General features: G+C 47.1%; 2 protein-coding genes across 22 annotated transcripts in view; both read left to right on the top strand.

Moving 5' to 3' along the window:
- PPFIBP1 (PPFIA binding protein 1) overlaps positions 1-19590 on the top strand; it is a 656824-nt gene that overhangs the window by 484834 nt on the left and 152400 nt on the right. The gene's annotated exons all lie outside the window — the stretch shown is intronic.
- Positions 1359-18337, top strand: A4GALT (alpha 1,4-galactosyltransferase (P blood group)). 5 transcript variants are annotated; one of them, XM_041397145.1, is made up of 4 exons: positions 1372-1427; positions 3207-3511; positions 9842-9955; positions 15899-18337. In XM_041397145.1, exon 4 carries the CDS (start codon positions 15902-15904, stop codon positions 17033-17035), a length of 1134 nt encoding a protein of 377 aa, XP_041253079.1. In that variant the 5' UTR covers positions 1372-1427; positions 3207-3511; positions 9842-9955; positions 15899-15901; the 3' UTR covers positions 17036-18337. The 5 variants fall into 5 exon arrangements, with proteins under 5 accessions (XP_041253081.1, XP_041253079.1, XP_041253078.1 ...); XM_041397144.1 differs by lacking the exon at positions 1372-1427 and adding an exon at positions 1658-1842; XM_041397147.1 differs by lacking the exon at positions 3207-3511 and having other exon boundaries at positions 1359-1427.

The following is a 19590-nucleotide window of genomic DNA, read 5'->3' as shown; positions in this document are numbered from 1 at the left end:
GGCGACTTGCAGCTGTCGAACTAGCTTACAGGTGATGATGCTACTGCTCTGCCGGGTGCTTTGGAAGAGTGATTTACACTTTGTTATGCTCTCCACGGGGACTTGGGGTAGATTATTTGCTTCCTGTGCCCTGACTTGGCTCCCTGAGACCCCGCATATCCCAGCCCAGACCTATGAGTGGTGTGGATGGCATCCTTGGAGTACTGCCTCCCCTTCAAGCTTCAGGAACTGATGGTAAAACATCCGGGAGGCACAGGAGTGATCTGAATTCTGCTGATTGGATATATCTCCATGTCCAGAAACTAAGATTTTACCACCCCTGCTGCAGTAGTCCCAGGGGACATAAATGCTGGCTCTGGAACTCTTATGGAGACAGGTCTAGCCTGCAGACCCTCCTTCTCTACTTTGTCACCTTCCCACGGGGCATCTGCAAGTGGCAGCGCTGCAGATACTGTACCTGCCCTACGAGATCCACCTGCTGGCTCCTGGACGCTCCCATAGGCTTCACAAACCCCATCTTGCCTCCCTCTGCATCCAAGGGCTGCTCCCATCCAGGGACTAGGCAAGGAATGGTATCCAAGCAGGGTGCTCCAAGGAGGATGAGCACTGACACCTTCAGTAGCAGCAACTCCCTCATTAATTTAAATTCTGCTCAGCTGCACAGAAAAAAAATATTTTGAAGTATCTTTTAACTTAAAATTTGATTAAGACGTGTTCTGATAAAAGAAATAACGCATTATTGGTGGGGAGAAGCAATTTCAGTTTACTTGATTGTTGGGAAAGCGTTTTTGTTTGCAGCAATGTGAGTATTTCTGTGGTGGAAAGGTTGGTCACAGCTGCAACATTTGTAACACCTTAGTAACACATAAATGTCGTGGGAATCAAAACACGGGGCTGGAAGGCATCTCTAAAGAACCCGTGTTCAACTCTTGCTCCAGGCAGGAATATCTCTGTCTAAACCATTCTTGATTATATCACCTAACCTTCTTCGCAAAATCTCTGGTGACCTTCCAGTGCAATTTACTTCACCCTACAGCAGCCTAGCAGTCAACGGTGCTTTTCTAAATTAAAGGCAAATTTCTCTTCTTTGTTCACGCTCATTAAGAACTTGTTAAGCAACAATTGCCAGGAATTTAACAGAAAAGTTCCTCCTACTTGAGGGTCGTTTGAAACTTGCTTTGCAACACGTCAGCAGCTCAGGTTGCCCTTTTTTTTTTTTTTTTTTTTTAACTATAAATTTCAGTTTCCCATCTTTAGTGACTCGTGTTCTCTTTGTATATGACCGCCCTTGGCGTCAACAGGTGTGGAAAGTTTCCACTTCCCTCTGCTCCTCCTCCAGTCCGTAATTAGCGGCTCCTGATGTCGGGATGTCTCTGGCCAGGGTAGGTCATCCTGCCACGCATCGCCACTCGAGCGGGACAACACAGGTACAACTGCGCTGGGATGCAGTTTTGGTTTGTGCTCTACCACGCTGGCTGTACGGTACAGCACAAACTCCTGGAAGTGAGAAGGGAGAGAGCGAGGTGGGGGGGGGGGGAAAGGGGGAAAAAATCCTTAGGACAATTTTAAGTGGTACAGTGGGAATTCAAAGTCCCAGAGCGCCCAGCCGAAAGCGGCCGAGCCGGGGGTGGGGCCTTTCCGCGGGGCGCCGCCGCCGCTCCGGGGCTCGGGAAGGGGACGGGTCCCTCCCGAGGAGTCTCCCTGACCTGAGCCGACCTGACCTGACCTGACCTGACCTGACCTTTCTTGAGGGGCGGCCCCGGGAGGGACATCTCGGTCCCGTCCGGCGGTGGGAGCGGCACTGGTTGCGGGGCTGCGGAACGGAGCCGCGCTCTCAGCGAGGTGAGCCCGGGGCTGCGGGGCTCGGCTGGGCCAGGGCTGAGCGGCTTGGCCCTCGTGTCCCGCTCGGGGAAAGGGGCGTTTATGCACGGCGGGGGGCGCGGATCGGAGCGGCCGTGCTGCCGGAGCGGCAGCGGGACCCCGGCAGCGCCAGACCGGCTCCGTGCGGCCGCCTGGGCTCTGCGAGACCGCTCTCAGAGCTCCCTCCCGGAGGGGCTGCGGCGTTTCGGCCGTGGGGCGCGGAGAGCAGCCTCTCTTGGGTTTCCCAAACCTCTGTGAGGTTTGTGTGGCGCGGGCAGCGCTGTCGGCGGCAGTGACGAAGGGGCGAGTGAGGGCGGCAGCTTGCGCGCCGTGCCCCCCTGTGCCGCAGGCTGCAAGGGCTCCATCCTGCTCCAGGAGCGTTGGTGGGACGCTGGAAGGTCTGGGAGGATGGCAGCAGTGGGAGGACGAAGAGGAAGGGGTCAGCTGGGAGGAAGAAAAACAGAATTTCTCTCTGCCAGAGCTGACTAAGAGGTCTGGCTTGGCTGAGAAGGTGGAAAGACATCAGAACTGGTGAGCGGGGAGGGTGCAGTTGGCTGCTGTGCTCCCGGGCAGACGTGCTCTGGAAAACGTCGGAGTCTGGACAGGGATAAGGTCTGAGGAAGAAAGATGGAGCTTCACAATAGTAGTGTAGGAGAGGGAGAAGAGAGCACCTACTAAAGAGGCATAAAAAAAAATACAGAACTCTTGTAACTGTAGTAACCTAAAACTATTAATGCTGCTGAAAGAAGACGAGTTTAGAAGCTTTACCTAAAAATGAACCATCCTGGTTAAGTGAAAATGTTGCCTTCTAATGCGTGAGAGGTTTCTCAGAATAGACTGGATGTTTCTTAACTCTGAAGAAACCAGTGGTTTTGCAGTTTTCCATGGAGTTTGTTGCAATGGAAGCCAGAATAAGTAATCTGAAGAAACTCAAATACCCCTGCGTTTGGGTTTTGTAGCAATCCCAGCAGCATCTCCAGTCATTGGCTCTGTGGGAGGAAACATTGACTGGTGAGGCATATGTGAATGCCCTTCTCTTGTTCATGTGCCCTATTTGGCAACACACAAATGGCCATTACCCTTGAGGGCAGGAATGTATGGAGTTGATTGAGAAGCAGTCTGCCTGCCAGGTTTAGCTTTGGGTGTGCAGTTCATGGAGCAGCTCTCCCTGCGCCTCAAGGTTTCCTTCCTGCGGGATTTCTACTGACTCTCAAGGCATTTGCTCTCTCCATCCAAGCTCTATGGCTCTAATTAAGTTTGGGGTTTGTTTTTTTATTGTTGTTGTTGGTTTTTTTTGTTTTTTTGGGTTTTTTTTATGTGTCTCTAATGAAGTTTTTCTTGTTCAGGGGCATCATTGTGCCAAGTTACCATGCACTGAAGCTCAGTGATGCCAGAAGGATGCAGCCTCCTGCAAGCCTGCTGTAAAATCTTTTTGCGCCAATGTTTTTGTCTGTCTCACCGGTGTCTGTGCCACAAGGAAGAACATTCAAACCTTCAGCAGAAGCAGCCTTTTGCTGCTTTAGCTTTAGCAAGGCTGGTCACAGCAGGCTCAGAGGAACACCAAAGAAGAGCCTGAGGAGGAAGGGAGTGGGGCCACTTCCTTTAGCAGCAATCGCCTTGGCTTTGTTATCAGCAGATATTTTGGCACAAGGTACTTACGAGAAATTCTTCCATCTTGCTTTAATTTCATTTGGCCTCTAGTATAGAGAGAAGCCTTTGTGCCAGTCACAGTCACCATGAGAAGCCATGCAGGCGTGCCTGTTCCCTGTGTAGAGGTGAGACCAGAGGAGCAGGATATCCATGTGCTGGATGTGCCTTGCTGTCAGTGCCCTGGTGGTTTGGATCAAGTTACAGTATGTGATGGCAGGAGAGACTGGGGACACTCATCTTGTCTCCACTGGCAGCCCCCCAGTAAATAACCATAGCTGTGCTATTATTCAGCTCCCTAAGGGATATGCTTCCCAGGTTTGTCAAAACACTTGGACTGTGTCTTCTGGATTTGTGGTTCCTTTCTCTGCTCTCATCAAGGGGGTGTGTTTTACTCCTGATCAAATTAACACTAAAACACCTCAAGCTGCTGGGTTATTCAGGTTCCAGAACAGATTCATAGATCTTCTTTTGGGTGGTGTTTTCACTGGGAAACAGGTGATACTCTACCAACTCACTTCTTGTAACTGATTTTTTCCTGTCTTCACTGACTTTAATAATTATCTTAAACTGGGACTGGGAACTCCACATGACAGTTTACATGAGGTGTAGTGGAACTTCAGATTATGGCATTGTGCGCCAACTACTCCCCTGTCAGCAAAGGATTAAGTCATTTCCTGGGGCTTTTTGGGTAAGCCCAAGTATCCCTGCATAGCGAGGAGTAGACGTCACCAGAGGGTCCTGCTGTCCCACACCTTGGTGGCCTGGCCCCAGAGGGGCAGCTCATATCTGCACAACTCTCTGGAGAGCTTTGGGAAAGCTGCAGGGAAGAAATGAGACTTCTCTGTTTGAGCAGAATCACAGGAGAAGCTGAGTCCCTAAAGGAAAGAACTCACAAGGATCATTGAGTCCAACCACTGGCCTTGGCCAGGACACCCCAACAATCCCACCCTTGGCTGAGAGCAAATGCTCCTTGAACTCTCTCAGGCTTGTGCTGTGACCAAATCACTGGGGAGACTGTTCAGTGCCCCAAAACCCTCTGGGTGAAGAAGCTTTTCCCAAAATCCACCTTAACCCTGTCTTGGTACAGCTCCAGCTGTTCCCTCCAGTAGTTTAGCCCTGTATTCATTTGAGCAGACAGTCATAATTTCAGTGTTAGAAATCTCTGCTCTTGATCAAGCAGGTGAATTATCTGTGTAAGTGCCATGTGGAGCATGAACGGTATGGAATTTTAAAAGGATGCATTCAGGGAGGTCACCAGTGATCCTGATATGCCTGGTTTGATCTAAGTGCAAATGGGATATTCTTATGGAGTGTGCAGAAGTGAACAGAACCAATTGCATTAGCTGTTGGTGTTCCATATGTATTAGTAACAGGCTATCAATATTAGTGTTCCATATGTTTGGGTATTCCTCAAGAAGCAAGAAATTATAATGAGGTGCATGCTGTGTAAAAAGTCAAGGCATTTGAAATGTGGTAAGGACAGTACATGGTGCAGCCTTGGGAAAGGTCCTATAATTCCCCCTTAGGCTGTGATTGAGGCAATGGTTTTACACAGACTGACCTGCAGCTGCTCCCAGGCAGTCTGTAGCACTGGGACAGGAGCAGAGAAGCACAGATCCAAACACGAGTCCTGAGCCCATCTCTCTGCTGCACACTGCCCCATTCTGAGTATTCCTAGAGAGCACCCTGAACCACAGCTCTCCACAGCACAGGGTAGCAATTCAGAGTATCAGTTCCTATTTCTGCTCGTGGCAAACATGCTGGACTGGAAAGAACAAAGGGGGTAGAAGCAGAAGGTGCAGTGCAGGGCACTTTTGTCTGTGGTCTTTGGAAGGAAAGAACGCGCATGCTTTGCTTTGATGATTTGTGCAGTCTGTATTTCTAGGAGGGTTTTTTTGAATTTGTTCTTGATGAAAGATTTGCAGTCTTGAATTTTCATTGTACTCAAAAGGAAGAAAATGCCTGTCTGTAGATGCTCTGAAACACAGTAACTGGGAGCTGATTTATGTAAACTTTCAGCAGCCTTTTTTTTTTTTTAAATTTAACTTAAGGGTGCCTATAGAAGCAAAGGCGACCCCCAATGACAGGGAGAGAATGATACATCTGACTCCGTCTTATCCAAAGGCTAATTAATCACTTTATTATACTATACACATTTCATCTAAACTGAATCTGCCACGCACTCACTCTGCACACAATTGCACAGAACTGCACTCATCTCCTGACTCTGTGACTGTTGTGACAGTCCAACACGCTCTTGGCCCTAATAGCCCAAGGAAACAAAACATCCTCACTTTGGATAAACAATCTCCATATTGCATTCTACTTTGGCACAACACAGGCACAGCAAGTTATAAGAATTGTGTTTTCCCTTTCTCTGAGGTTCAGAGAATGTGAATCTCAGAAATATTATTGGGAAGAATTGTGCCTTGCTTTTCTCTATGAAGAGAATGTGGCAACAGGTGCCTTAACACCAAATGTATCTGTTGGGGATTACACCCACTGGTTATTTCTAAATTGCCTTAGCTCTAGATCCAAGATTAATATGTTTAATTTTGGTGTGCCAAATGTTATTTAAAAGTCTGCCTTGACAATTGTGCTTTGATTCTAGTTTGAGCTTTTAAGATTTTGTTTATTTTCTTGTGATTTAATGTTTCCATTGGCTTTTAAAGGAAAAGCTTAAAAAAGAAAAAATCTTGGCCTTCTGGGAAAAACAAAAGCAAGGGCGAAACCTGTTGGCAGGTAGGAATGGAATGATGGATTTGACCTTCTCCATGAAGCAACAGCAAAAACACTCTGGATCTTTTCTAATGTTAATCTGGGAAAATATTCTGGACTCAATATCAAGGACCATATTTAACAAAGCATTTAAAGCCAGTGTTTCACCTGACCTTTGTGGAAATGCTCTAAGCTTGTCTTATATCATCTGGAGGGGGTTGCAGCCCTGTCTGCTTCTGGAAACTCTGTGATGGATGTTCTGTGCCTTGCTGAGCCAACAGCATGTTGCTGTAGCTGTGGGTAATCGACCATTGGGGCTGGAACGGGATGGGGCTCTGGCAGTGTGAGAACTGCTTTGTGCCTCTTGGGTTTGCTGCTGATGTGGCACATAGTCCTGCACAGCAAGTGCCACACAAAAGGGACTGTAAAAAACCAAGCAAATTTATTCCTTGCTCTGTGTGCCACAGAAAAAGCACTCAACAGGTCAGTCCCTGGCCCTGTGGGAAGCGCAGCCTGGTTTCAGTAAGGGAGGACCTGGCTCTTGTCTCTGGCTGCTGTGATGCCTCTTTGTTCCCAAGTCATTTCTGTGTTGTCCCAGCTAAGTCCTAAAGCCCCTCTTTCTGACAGGACCAGGAAATTTCTTTATTAATGTTTGCTTTATTTTTCAGGCAGTCACAAAGTAAAAAAAAAGGTAAAAACAGGAGTGAATTTCAGGCAAACACAGCTGCATGTTTGCATTGGGCTTGTGGTCTTTCCTCTTGCTTTATTTCCTCCACTGAAACTGCTGGGTGGAATCTCAGGGGTGCAACACCATCAGCTGTTGTGTAGCTTCTGATGAGACTTCATCAGATATGATGGGAAGAAATGGAGCTTTTTCTCTGGCTTCAGGGGTGTTTGCAGTACCCCAGAGGACCCTGTGGCTTCCCTGCTGCTTTCACCGCTGTTGCTGAAACAGCTGTTGGAATCTGCTGTGCCTATTTACTGCCTGAGATACTTCTGTCTTTCTCTCCTGTTAAGCAGTGGAGTGTCTTTTAAAAAAACCAAAAGAGATCATCGCTATTTCCTTGCTGTTTGTGAGGGAGAAGTGCTGAGGGAGAAGTAGTGCTCTTAACTACTCTGCCTCACAGCTGTGCTTCAGTCGAGCTGTTCTGTGGAAACCAAATGCTCAGGAAGGCTTAATATTTATTTTGTAGGCAAAGTTTTCTGCCTCAGATTACTGAGGTAATCCCCTCTTTGTTGGCAACTTCTTAGGCTGGTTTAGTTGCGACACAAATCTTTGCTTTCTGGGAAGTCTTCACAGGTGTGTGGCAGTGCTAGGATGACCCTATCTTCCTGTTTAAAAGGTAGAGAGCCCTTTGGTGCATGCTCAAGAGCTGCTTGGGATAAGCTCTTGACAGATTTAAGCAAATAATAAAATATGGGATGGGAAGCCATCAATAAGTTGCTAGCAAGTCCTTTGCATTCAAGTTGGCAAATGATGACATGGCACTTAGGAGCATTCATCTTCCTTCTTTAAAAAATTTCTAAAGAATTGGACGGGTAGTTTTTGGAAATTGACGTTACCACAAAGGGAAGGGAAATAACTGTATGAGTAATTCAGGAAGTCAGTAACCCTCACCACCTACTTTCTTTTATAACCAGGTTTTTTTGCACGAGGTAGTGAGGAGCAGCTCACCAGCTGGAAAGCCAACATTCAAATCCAAGTTTCATCCTTACAGGAAGAAAAAATACCCTAGGGACTTCTCTGTATTTAAACACTGCAAAGTACTCTGTATGAGGTAGAACCGGCACGGTTTGGGGGGCCGGGGCTGCAGGGCTCACCTGTGTGGAAAGGGGCCATGATTCCAGCCAGCTGGTTCCAATGAGCTCCAAACTAGACAAACCCAGCCCATTGCACATCAAAACCACAGCTGGTCAGAGCAGCACACTGCCTCTGCTTGAAGGTTTTGAAGAAAGGGTGGAAGCTGTGAAGGACAGGATGGTGGGGTCTTGCTGTTTCTTGCAGCCGTATGGGCAGAAAGTGTGTGTTACCCTTTCAGAGTCACAAGGAAAACAGAGGGTCCAGAGGGAAGCGCAGCTGACCGGGAGGTGGCTGCGCCCTGGGCTGCTGGCCAGGTGATGTGTCAAGTAGTGTAGAAAAATTCCAAAGTGACTGGTCTGAGAGGCTGAAGGTGTCTTGGAAAAGTCATAGAACAACAAGGCTTTTGTTCAACAGAGGGGAAAAGAAAATGAGAGAGGAAAAAAATTTCTCAGCAGAGAGTTTTCGTCTTGTTTTCAACTGAAGAGCAATTAATCTGAAATGGAAAATTTCTGTTATCAAGCTAACCCATAGCTTTCTTTAGGAGGCATAATATAGTTATCCGTTACACTATGCACATTTCTGGTTTGTCTGACAGAAATTTTTTTATTGTTGAATTGTATTGATTTTATTTCTTTTAAATAATGCAAACTTTTACCAAAAGACAAACAGGGATTAAAGCAGAGGAGACACTAAAATGTTCTGCATCTTTCAGACAACTTTATCTCTTTCTTCAAAGAATATGTTCCTTATGAAATATTTCTGGGTTTTTAACTTTATTAAGAGAGGCACTTCTGAGAAAAGTGTTGCCACACTGATGACGGCGCCCTTCAATGAAACTGTGTGTTTATAGAACTCATTTCATGCATGTCTGCTGTCCTTGGGTTCATGAAGGTTAGCTGGTACATGGGTGCTGTACCTCAAGGGGGAAGCCAGGGGTGTGGCTGGAGACGCAGAACTGGCCAGTGCAGCAGAAGAGGAGCATGGAAGGATCAGGAAGGTAATCCTGGATCTGGTTTCCTGGGAAGTGACTGAAGGATCATTATTTTCTCTGTGCTGACTGAGAGCTCTCCTGTGCCAGGAGCTCTTGTGTTGGGGGCATCCAGGACACACAGTAAGGAGTAATGCACCATAGAGTTATTTTCCCCCATTTTATTCTCTTCTTTGTTTTATCCTCCCTTCTCTTGGAAGCCATGGTGCAAAGTAGATTCTTGTGGGAAAGTGCCGTTAACTGTCTTAATCTGATAGATGCTGGGGACTGAGCTCTGCCTAGGGCTGGTGGGTCCTCAGCAGGAAAGAAGAGGAGAAGCAGCACTCTCCCCATGCTCTGTTTGGACATGCTATTTATGAACATCATCCCTTTATTCTTTCATAGATACTTCAGGGTTATCTCTCTCAAGTGATTGTGACCATTTCCTTGCTCACTTGGCTTGTGGTCTCTGGTTTTTGCTTCATAACCATTCCTGGAAATCAGATGAACAGGCCGAGTCCACAAGAGAGAACTGCAGAAGGAAGTCACTCAGCTGCACCCTGCAAACTGAGCGCAAACTGAGTGCAAACTGAGATCTTGACATTTAAATTTGTGTATAATGATGAAGCCAAACAGCATCCAGTAATATGCTGGCAGAGGTACGAGAAGTATAAAGCACTCTTCAAAATGGCATCTATCACCAGAGGGGAAAATTAAGTAGGCACATGAAGTCGGGCAAGTTAAATATGGCAACACCATGAGACTATAGAAAACACTGTTTGAAAACAATTTCCAAAAGATAGTAAAGCTACCAATATTATGAATCCTTTTTTTTTTTTTCCCAGTTGCAGAAGGAACATGAAGCCTGCTAGTGGGGCAGAAGGTCGGTAGGGAATGAGACTGGGAGTTCAGAGACCACTTTGAAACAATCCAGAATTAATTTCTGCATCTGGCTACAGGTAAGAGGAATTTGGGGATGCTGGGCCCTGCTGTTTATGAACAGAGAAGGGCTGGCGGGAGATGTGGTGGTTGGAGTCTGTCTTAGGCATAGTGGTCTTGAAATGAGAGTTTTCAATTCTTGTAGAAGTATGGAATGGAGTCACGAAACTTCTACTTTGGATTTCCAGACTTTTGCCCGCTCAGGGCTGAGGCAGTCCCTTAGGAGATAGTTCTGAGGGACACTGGGCATTCTCCAAGAACAACATCTGAAAGGCACAGCAACAAGCCAGCCCAATGTGCCATAAGACAAGCCAGCAGAGAAGAAAAAGGGCCTGGATGAATAGGGAGCTTTTGATTGAACTCAAGGGGAAAAAAATATTTACCAGTTTGGGAGAAGGGACAAATGGCTCAGGAAGATTACAAGAGTGTCATTAGGTTATGCAGGGATAAAGTCAGAAAGGCCAAAGGCCCAGCTAGAATTTCATTTGGCAAGTATCACAAGACATAGCATATTTAATGTTTCCAAATATCTTAATAACACAGAGCCAAGGAGTCTCTCCATTCTTTATTGCATGTGAGGGGATTACATGTGACTCTCCATCCTTTATTACATTGCCACCAAGGATGAGGAAAAGGCTGAGGTACTTGATGCTTTCTTTGCTTCAGTCTAACTGAAAGGCCAGTTATTATCAGGGTAACAGGTCCCCTGAGCTGGGAGATAGGGACAGGAAAACACCCCTGTAATCCAGGAGGAAACAGTGACCTGCTGTTCCACTTAAATTGCACAATCTGTGGGGCCAGGTGGGATCCACTCAAGGGGACTGACAAAGCTGGTGGACAAGCTCATGGAGCTGCTCTTCATCATTTACTGCAGCCCTGGTGAACTGGGGAAGTCCCAGAAGGCTGAGGGTTAGCCAATGTGACACACATCTACAAGAAGACTGAAAGGAGGATCTGGAGAGCCACAAGGCCATAAGCCTGACCTTGATACCAAGGAAGGCTGTGGAACAGATCATACTGAGCGTGACCCACCAAGGGGTCAGGCCCAGCCATGTTTATGGGTGGAAGGTCGTGCTTAACAAACCTGATCCTACAAATTTTGACTGTCTAAGTATAACAGCAGTACTGACCATTTTCCCTTCATCTAGGGCCACTGCTTATTGTATTCAGGGAGGCTGATTGAAATGTAATTATGTTGCCATGTCTGGCTAATCTGATTTTCTGTTTTTGGCCTTTGATTAGGTACATCATTGATAGCTCTCTGTTGCAAATAACAGAGCCTGTAGGTACTTTTTCTGGACAGCCTCAGTGAGATGCCATCATATCTGTGGCTGCTTTGTGTACAGTGATCTGGGAATCAGCAGCTATCAAAACTGCCATGTCATTTCTTTCCACAACCTTTTTTGGTTTTTTGGTTGGTTGGTTTGGGTTTTGGTTTTTTGTTGGGTTTCTTTTTTTTTTTTTTTTTTTTTTTTTTTTTTTTTTTTTTTTTTTTTTTTTTTTTTTGTGGAGAAAGTTGCTAATCTCATTCTCCTACTCTTTGCTCTGGCTTGCTTTCAATGCATCTTATCCCACAGGGTGTCTATCCAGCACTTCATTACAGCTATACAAGAGGGTGTGTACACTTTCTTTTATGTCAGGAAAAAACATAGTTCTAAACCCACTCTGAGTGAATTGGATATTGCAGGGTTCATTCTGAAAAGGTGAAGTCATGATAAATACAGAAGATGCAGTTAAGAGACAGGTGCCTTAAATGTCCTCTGCCTTCAGCTGCAGTATTTTATTGGTCTAATATACTACATTTACAATACTTGCTCTCCTCTTACCTCAAACATTCACACATGCTTGGTCTGCTGTCCTCTCTGGGTTCAGGAGAAGGAGCTCTAAAGCTCTTGGTAAAATGCTGAAAACTAATTGCCCTAAATACTAGGGGAATTTGCTGGTTGATGCATCCCTGTTGGGCATCACTCTGTGTTTCTATGTCTAGCAGCCTGATTAGTTAGTTACTGAATGCTGTTATTGTTAAATCTCACCTTTTCTACTCTCATTGGTAATGTAAATATGGAGAAAACTGAGATCTTCAGGTGTTTTCTGGTGGGTCCCTAAAATACCTCTATCAGGCTGCTTGTGATGTGTGATATTTATTGTTCCAGACCCTTAGCAGCTACCTAGGTATGCAAAGGTTTGCTGGACCTTTTCCCCTCCTCTCTGTTTTTTGCTACTCAATTTGTAGTAAATTTACAAACACCCCCCCAGGTGTTTTGCAGTTCCTGTGTCCACACATTTGCTTGAAAGGACATGACTAAACTCAAGGGTATTTGGTTAGTTCCCCTGAAGACAACACAGGCTGGCACAAACACTTTTTCCAAGGCTAACCTGTGTTGCTGTGTTTGTGCTGGATGTACATTTAAACATCGCTTTCATAGTTTAATGCCATAAAGTAGTTGAAGTCTTGATAAAAATACACAACAACAAGCCGTAATAAAACAAAGAAGGAAATGAAGCTATACCACAGTGTACTTTCATTTAGCCCATGAAGACTGGATGCTCATGACTGGATGCTGATCTCTACCAGATCCTCCAGCCAGCCCCAGGCTGGACTCCTTCAGTGCTGTGTCCCTTGCTGCAAGAGCTGCCACTCTGCTTTGCTACCCCAGCAGTACTTTCCCTAAACCCAGAAGGATATTTTTAGTGCCCAGAACTGCAGGAATGAGAGTTGACTTGGCCACAAGAGGGCCCAGCTATTGCGTGAAACTGTTGGGATCAACCAAAGCATCTTGCCCAACATGCAAAACCATCTCTAACCAGTTTCTCTGCATGCTCCAAGGTACAACAAAGAATTACACTGCAAGTCCATTTAGTTAATAGTATATCATGTATCTGTAGATACACATATATTTGCTAATAGTCAGATCATCCCTTTGCACCCTCTTTCCTGTAATTTTCTGTTAATTTGCAGGCCTATCCAGCTTCATAGGCTAAATCTCCTAATTACCTGGGTATAAGCCATATCAGTTAAATCCTAGGAGGGAAACAATAGCAAAGTCCTTATTGAGATCCTCCATTTATATCCTGTTTTTGAAACAATACTTGCACTTCTGTCATATGGACAACTGTAGTTTTCCTGTAATCATCTGATCACCTCTAGATAAAACACTTAGTTTTACTTGTTATAGTAAGATTTAGGCCTGGAGGTTTTGTGAACTTCTGCAGAACTCGTACTCTGAGAATTACACAATTCTAATGTAATTATGTAAATACAATCCTAATTGCTTTCAGTGCAAAGTGAGAACATTTTGTTCTCTGACATCACAAATGCAGGCCCTTAAAGAATTTTCAGAGTTCATTTCTTCCATTTGTTATCACTATTTCAACTGTCATGTAGGTCATATGATGTTTTATAAGAATATCACTCAGTAATGAAATTTTTTTCTTATTAGAAATGATTTGCCAGGTTTCAGGGACTTCTGAATATCTACTGTTACAATTTGAAAAGCTAAGGATTGCAGGAATGCAGGATGCTTCTTTGGCTTCATGTAAGTTGGCTTCATGCACAATTCATGATGTACCATCAGTCAGTCATTCAATTATCATCTCGTTTGGGTTATTTCCCTTTTTTGCTGTCTGTGATTTTGCTACCAAGGAAATATCAGTGAAGCACTGTTAGTCATGTAGGGCAGGAAATCACTTTCCTCAGGGCAGGATGGGCTAAAAGTAGGCATGAGCATGTGCAGATCCATCAGCAGCAGACTGGTGGCAGTCTTTACATGGTAAAGTTACAAGATAATCTGTGGTGGCAGCCCTGTGTCTGTTTCCTTTATTTTATCCCTTTTGTGCTTGGAACAAGGGAACCTTGATGATATTTTTATATCAGGGTTTACATTGTGCAGTGAGGTGTCTCTTGGCACTTTGCAATTTTTGTTTGGACACATTTTTTGTTTGCATATTCAAACCCTGTATTAGTTAACTTAGCTTTTAAATTTAATAAGCAAGGCTATGAAAATTATAGGCAGCATTTTGATGGAAAGCACCTGGGCAGAAAAGGGCCTCATTGTTCCCTGGACCACAAAGCTGACCAGGAGCCAGCAGATGCCCTCACAGCCTATGGAGCATGGCTTGCAAGGTCATGGGGGGTGATCTTTGCCCACCACTCAGCACTGGTGAGACACACCTGGAGGGCTGATTCTGGAATCCCAGGATGAGGGAGGCGTGTCCATACTGGGGCAAGTCCGGCAAAGGGCCACTAAGGTGAGAAGGGGACTGGAGCACACGGTGCATGAGGAGAGGCTGGGAGAGCTCAGCTGACCTTTCTTGGACTAGAGCAGGCTGGGCTGTCTGGTCAGGGCGTACAAACACCTGGCTGAAGGTGGGTGGGTGGAGGACACAAGTGAGACTCTCCTCTGTTCCATGCAGAGATGGCAGGAGCCACAATGGGTGCTCCTTGAAGTGTGGCAAGTTTGAATGAAAGGAAGGGTGGTGAAACACTGGATCAGGTTGCCCAGAGTGGTTGTGGAGTCCCTGTGCTGGGACAAGAGTTGTCATGAGTCCATCCATGGTGCTGCTCTGCATGGAAGGATTTGGGGAGAGGAGAGGGGTCTGGGACACTACAGAGCAACAGTTGTTTCAGGCAGCTGAAGAGGAACTGCAGTAGACCCTAAATTTAGCGGCTGTACTGACAAAGGAGGGATTTTATGAATGTGCCAGCATGTCTCATGCAAGGAAAGGTCAGCCACCCCTGATCACAGGGGCAAAGGGGAACTGTCATAGAATGAGGGACACCTGAATGTGGCAAAGTCCTTCAGTGAGGTCCCTGGCATATGAGGGAGTATTCCCTAATGAACAAGTAAAGCATTTGGTCAAAAGAGCGTGTTTCCAAGGGGTCATTCTGTACTTAGGGCTTGGGGTGGGAGCAGGCAGCTCTACGGAAGGCTCAGCTGAGTTATCATGGCAGCCCCAGCATTAGCGTGATGGCTGGGAATTCTTAGCAAAGGAGGAGAAAACAAATTGAGCCATTTTCCCACGAGTCTAAAGCTCAAAGTCTAGCATCAGTGGGGTTTCAATTTCCTCCTTTTTTTTTTTTTAATTACTTTTTAACTAGCTGGTTTGTTCACGGTACATCTGTGTGACCTTTGTATCAGCTACTCATTACGGATAAATGACGTCACATCCTGCCCTTTTTTTCCTCATTGTGCTCACCGTTCCTTTTCATAAAAAGCAAGTGACAGACCATAGAGTTGTAGTCATCCTCACAGACTTTAATTTCTTTAAATTAATTTTTTTAAACATCCTTTCAGCTGAGCAGGGAATTCTGTGGTGTCTTGAAAGCAGGGACAGGTGAGTTTTGTGCCTTCTTTACGGCACCATCTCTGTCCCACCAAGTCTGTGCTTCTTTCTCTGCTACAGTTCAAAAAATGATTTACAGGGTTAACCCAGCTGTGGTGTGTGGAGGGTGGGGAATGTAAAGGGGTCTGTAAAACGCAGGGTGGGGTGGCTTTTGCTGCATGTAGCACTAGCAGCACATGCTGGCATTTCTGTGGGGGAGGAGAAAACTTTCTGGGGATCCAGAGCTGATCATTTGTTTATTGGCTGCCTCTCCTCTGTCCCCCAAGTCCCAGTGCCTTCCATTACGATACCTCCCAGTGCCTCTAAGAAGCCATTTAATGGGCCCATTAGAAGTTCCTTATGTGATCCAGGTACAGCCATCAAGGGAGAAATGGCAAATGAGATTGTGCCAGCTGAGTTCTCTGTCCTGTTTGCTTGTTTGGGTTCCTCCTGCCAGAGTTTTTTGCATATGTTTCATGTTCAGAATGACTGGAAATTCTAGAGGATGACAGATGAGTTCTCTAATGGTGTTCCCAGAGTTTGTTGTGCATCACTATGAAGGCAGAACACAGACCGATGAAGGAAGGCTCATATTCTGCTGCCTCATCTGTCAGGTTCTTTCTCTTTTTCCTTCCCTTCAGATCATGACAGCTGTCCCGGGAGAGCAAGCTCTGGCTGGAGAGAGAATGCTTAGGATGCCCAGCTGCCTCCTAAAAGTGACCAGGGTGGTGCTGAGCCACAGGCTTTGTGCCCTGTTTATCCTCATCTTTGTGTTCGTATCCTTTGCCTACCAGAAGTTGTACTGGGGCACCTGGGAGGACCCAAAGAGCAGCGGCCCCACCTACAGCTTGTCTGCTGAGATGAGCTGTGCTCACTATGTGCCTTCTGCCCTTGACATTGCTGGTGGACCCTCTCCTTCCACAGGAAAGGTGTTTTTTGTGGAGACCTCGGAGCAAACTGCCCCAAGTTACCTGTTCTCGTGCTCTGTGGAGTCAGCGGCCAGGACACACCCCACATCAAGGGTCATGGTGCTCATGAAAGGCGTGGCCAAAGGTAACGCCTCCTTGCCCAAGCACTGGGCTTTCTCCTTGCTGAGTTGCTTCCCCAACGTGGAAATCCAGCCCCTGGACCTGACAGAGCTCTTTTCTGGAACACCTCTGAAAAGGTGGTACTTACGGCCACTGCGGCACTGGGAGCCTCATTTTTTACCGGTCCTGTCTGACGCCTGCAGAATTGTCCTCATGTGGAAATTTGGTGGCATCTACCTGGATACAGACTTCATTGTGCTTAAGAACTTGCAGAACCTCACCAATGCCCTCGGCATTCAGGGTGACGAGGTACTGAATGGAGCCTTTCTATCCTTTAAGGCCAAGCACAAGTTCATGGAGCTTTGCATGAGGGACTTTGTGGAGGACTACAATGGCTGGGTCTGGGGGCACCAGGGCCCAGAGCTCCTAACTCGTGTCTTCAAGAAGTGGTGCTCCATCCAGACTATCAAGAGCATGAGCTGCAGAGGTGTGAGTGCTCTTGCCCAAGAAGTTGTTTATCCTATTCCCTGGCAGGACTGGAAGAAGTTGTTTGAGGCAGTCAGTGCCTTGGAGCTTCAGAAACTCCTTAAGAACACCTATGCAGTGCACATATGGAACAAACTGAGCCACGGGACCAAGTTAGAGATCCCCTCCCAGGCTCTGCTGGCTCAGCTCTATTCCCAGTTCTGCCCTGCCACCTATGCAAAGATGAAACAGGACTCTGAAGAGTTGTCAAGGCATGCAGTATGACCTGGGGGCCCTTGGCTGCAGGGATGTTCCCCAGGCTGAAGGAAACAGAGTGCCTTTGACCTTCCCCAGAGTTGGTTTCTAGTCCCCAGAGCAGGTGTTCCGTGTGACAGCTCTGTGGTTTTGTAACTGATATTCCTGATATCTGCCTCAGATCCCTTGTGTTTCAAATTTACAGCAGTACCTGACTCCAGCCTCTCTTGCTGTCCTCCACAAGACCTGTCACTGCAGGGAAGATTGAACCCATTCATCAGCATCCTTGAGCTGGTCCTCGCTTGGTGTTCTCCAATGGCTCTTCCTGTGAAGCCCAGCCTGAGCAGCCCCTTGTGATGTTTCAACAGCTGTAGGAGCCCCTGCTTTGCTCTCTGTGGCATTTTTGAGTTTGTGAATCACTACCAGACAGTGCCAAAGGGCACAGATTGCTGGCGCTTGGAACAGAATTCCCTGGCTGGCAACGATCCTTACACGTGGGGAAACACATGAAGAGTATATGAAATTTGCTTTAAGAAGCAGAAAGCAGTTTAGATCCCAGCATAGCTCAGTGTGAAGTTGTTCTAAACTTCTGCAGTAAGAAAAGTTCAAATGATGCTTCCTACTGTTTCTAGATCCACAGCAGTGGGATGACTTGTCTCAGTCTCCTCAGGAAAACAAATAGACAAAAGCAGATCTTTGAGGAGCAGAAGTTATGAATATCCTTGCTCTGCTGAACTAGTTCTTGTAGGATACCAACATCTAAGCAGCCATTGTCACACTCTGAAGGGGCTCAGCATTTCCTGCTTCTGCAGTGCTGTGGGGAGGATTACATCCTTTTTACTGGAATACTGAGCCCAATGTGGAAATCCAGAAGACAACATGTCCACAGCAACAGAAGGACCAGGTGCAGGACTCAGAGCAGTGTCCCCGGGGGCAAAAATAAAAAATCAAAAGCACTTGAATTTTGGAAAAGACCTCCAAGATCAGGGAGTCCAACCTTCAATTCAGTATCACCATACCCACAAGCCTTTGTCCCAAAGTGCCAGGTATACTCATTTTTTGGAGCACTTCCAGGCATAGTGACTCCACTGCTTCCCTGGGGAGCCTGTGGCACACAGTGCTTAAGCACTCTGAAATTCTTCCTCGTATCCAACTGAACCTACCATGGTGCAGGGAGTTCTGCATCCAGCTCTGGGATCCCAGCACAGTAAGGACAGGGAGCTTGCTGGAGCCAGGCCAGAGCAGGGACACCAAGGGGATCAGAGGGATGGAGCAGCTCTGCTGGGAGAAGAGGCTGAGGGAAGTGGGAGTGCTCAGCCTGGAGAAGAGAAGGCTTTGGGGTGACCTCCTTGTGGCCTTCCAGTGCCTGAAGGGAGCTTAAAGGAAAGATGGAGAGAGACTTTTGACAAGGGCCTGGAGTGGCAGGACGAGAGGGAATGGCTTCACACTGACAGAGAGCAGGTTTAGGTTGGATATGAGGGAGAAATTCTTCCCTGTGAGGGTGGTGAGGCCTGGACACAGGTTGCCCATAGCAGCTGTGGCTGTCCTTGGATCCCTGGAAGTGTCCAAGACCAGGTTGGATGGGAATCAGAGCAACCTGGAATAGTGGAAGGCGTCCTTCACCACTGCAGGAGGGGTGGAACAAGATCATCTTTAGCATCCCTTCCAGGTCAGACCATTCTATTGATTTCCCCTCATCCTGTCCCTTGGATCCCTGGGAGCAGAGCCTGACCCCCACCTGGCTGCACCCTCCTGTCTGGGAAGTGTGGAGAGCAATAGGGCTCCCCTGAGCCTCCTTTTCCTCCAGGTTAAACACCCCCAGCTCCCTCAGCTGCTCCTCATCAGACTTGTGCTCCAACCTCTTGCCCTGCTCAGTTCCCTCCTCTGGACACACTCCAGCCCCTCAATGTACATCTTGCAGTGCCAAGACCAGAACTGGGCACAGCACTTGGGGTGAGACCTCTCCACTGCCCACGACAGAGAGACAGTCACTGCCCTGCTCCTGCTGGCCTCACCATTGCTGACCCAGCCCAGCAGCCATTGGCCTTCTTGCCCACCTGGGCATGCACTGTGGAGCAGCAGGCCCAGACCCCCCTTTCCTGCTGTGCTCTTCCCAGCCACTCTTCCCCAGCCTGGAGCTGCTGGGGGTTGTGACCCAGGGGCAGTACCCAGCACTTAGTATCTTGTTCAGCCTCAAGGATATGAAATGGGACTGGCTCTGACACTGGGCCCTGGGGCACAGCACCAGTGACCCGCTGCCAGCTGGATTAATTCCACCACCGCTCTCTGGGCCCAGCCATCCAGGCAGTTTATTCCCAGCAAACAGGGAACCTGTTAAATCCGTGGGCTGCAAGGACAATGCTCTCCAGGAGAGCTCTGTGGGAGCAGTGATCAAAGGCTTTACTGAAGGCCCAGGTACACAACATCCATAGCCTTTCCCCATCCATTGGGTATTCATAGAAAGAGGTTGGGTCAGTCTAGCAGGGCCTGCTTGAACTTGTGTGCTGGCTAGGCCTGACACCCCAGTGGTGCAGCACACATCATGTCATTGCACTCCAGGTAATCTGTTCCATACCCTTCCCTGC

The sequence above is a fragment of the Onychostruthus taczanowskii genome, unplaced genomic scaffold, assembly GCF_017590055.1.
Source record: "Onychostruthus taczanowskii isolate IOZ18803 unplaced genomic scaffold, ASM1759005v1 scaffold136, whole genome shotgun sequence".
Taxonomy (NCBI): Eukaryota; Metazoa; Chordata; class Aves; order Passeriformes; family Passeridae; genus Onychostruthus; species Onychostruthus taczanowskii.
Note: the sequence above shows the minus strand (reverse complement) of the source record. Positions and strands in the feature narration are given on the sequence as shown.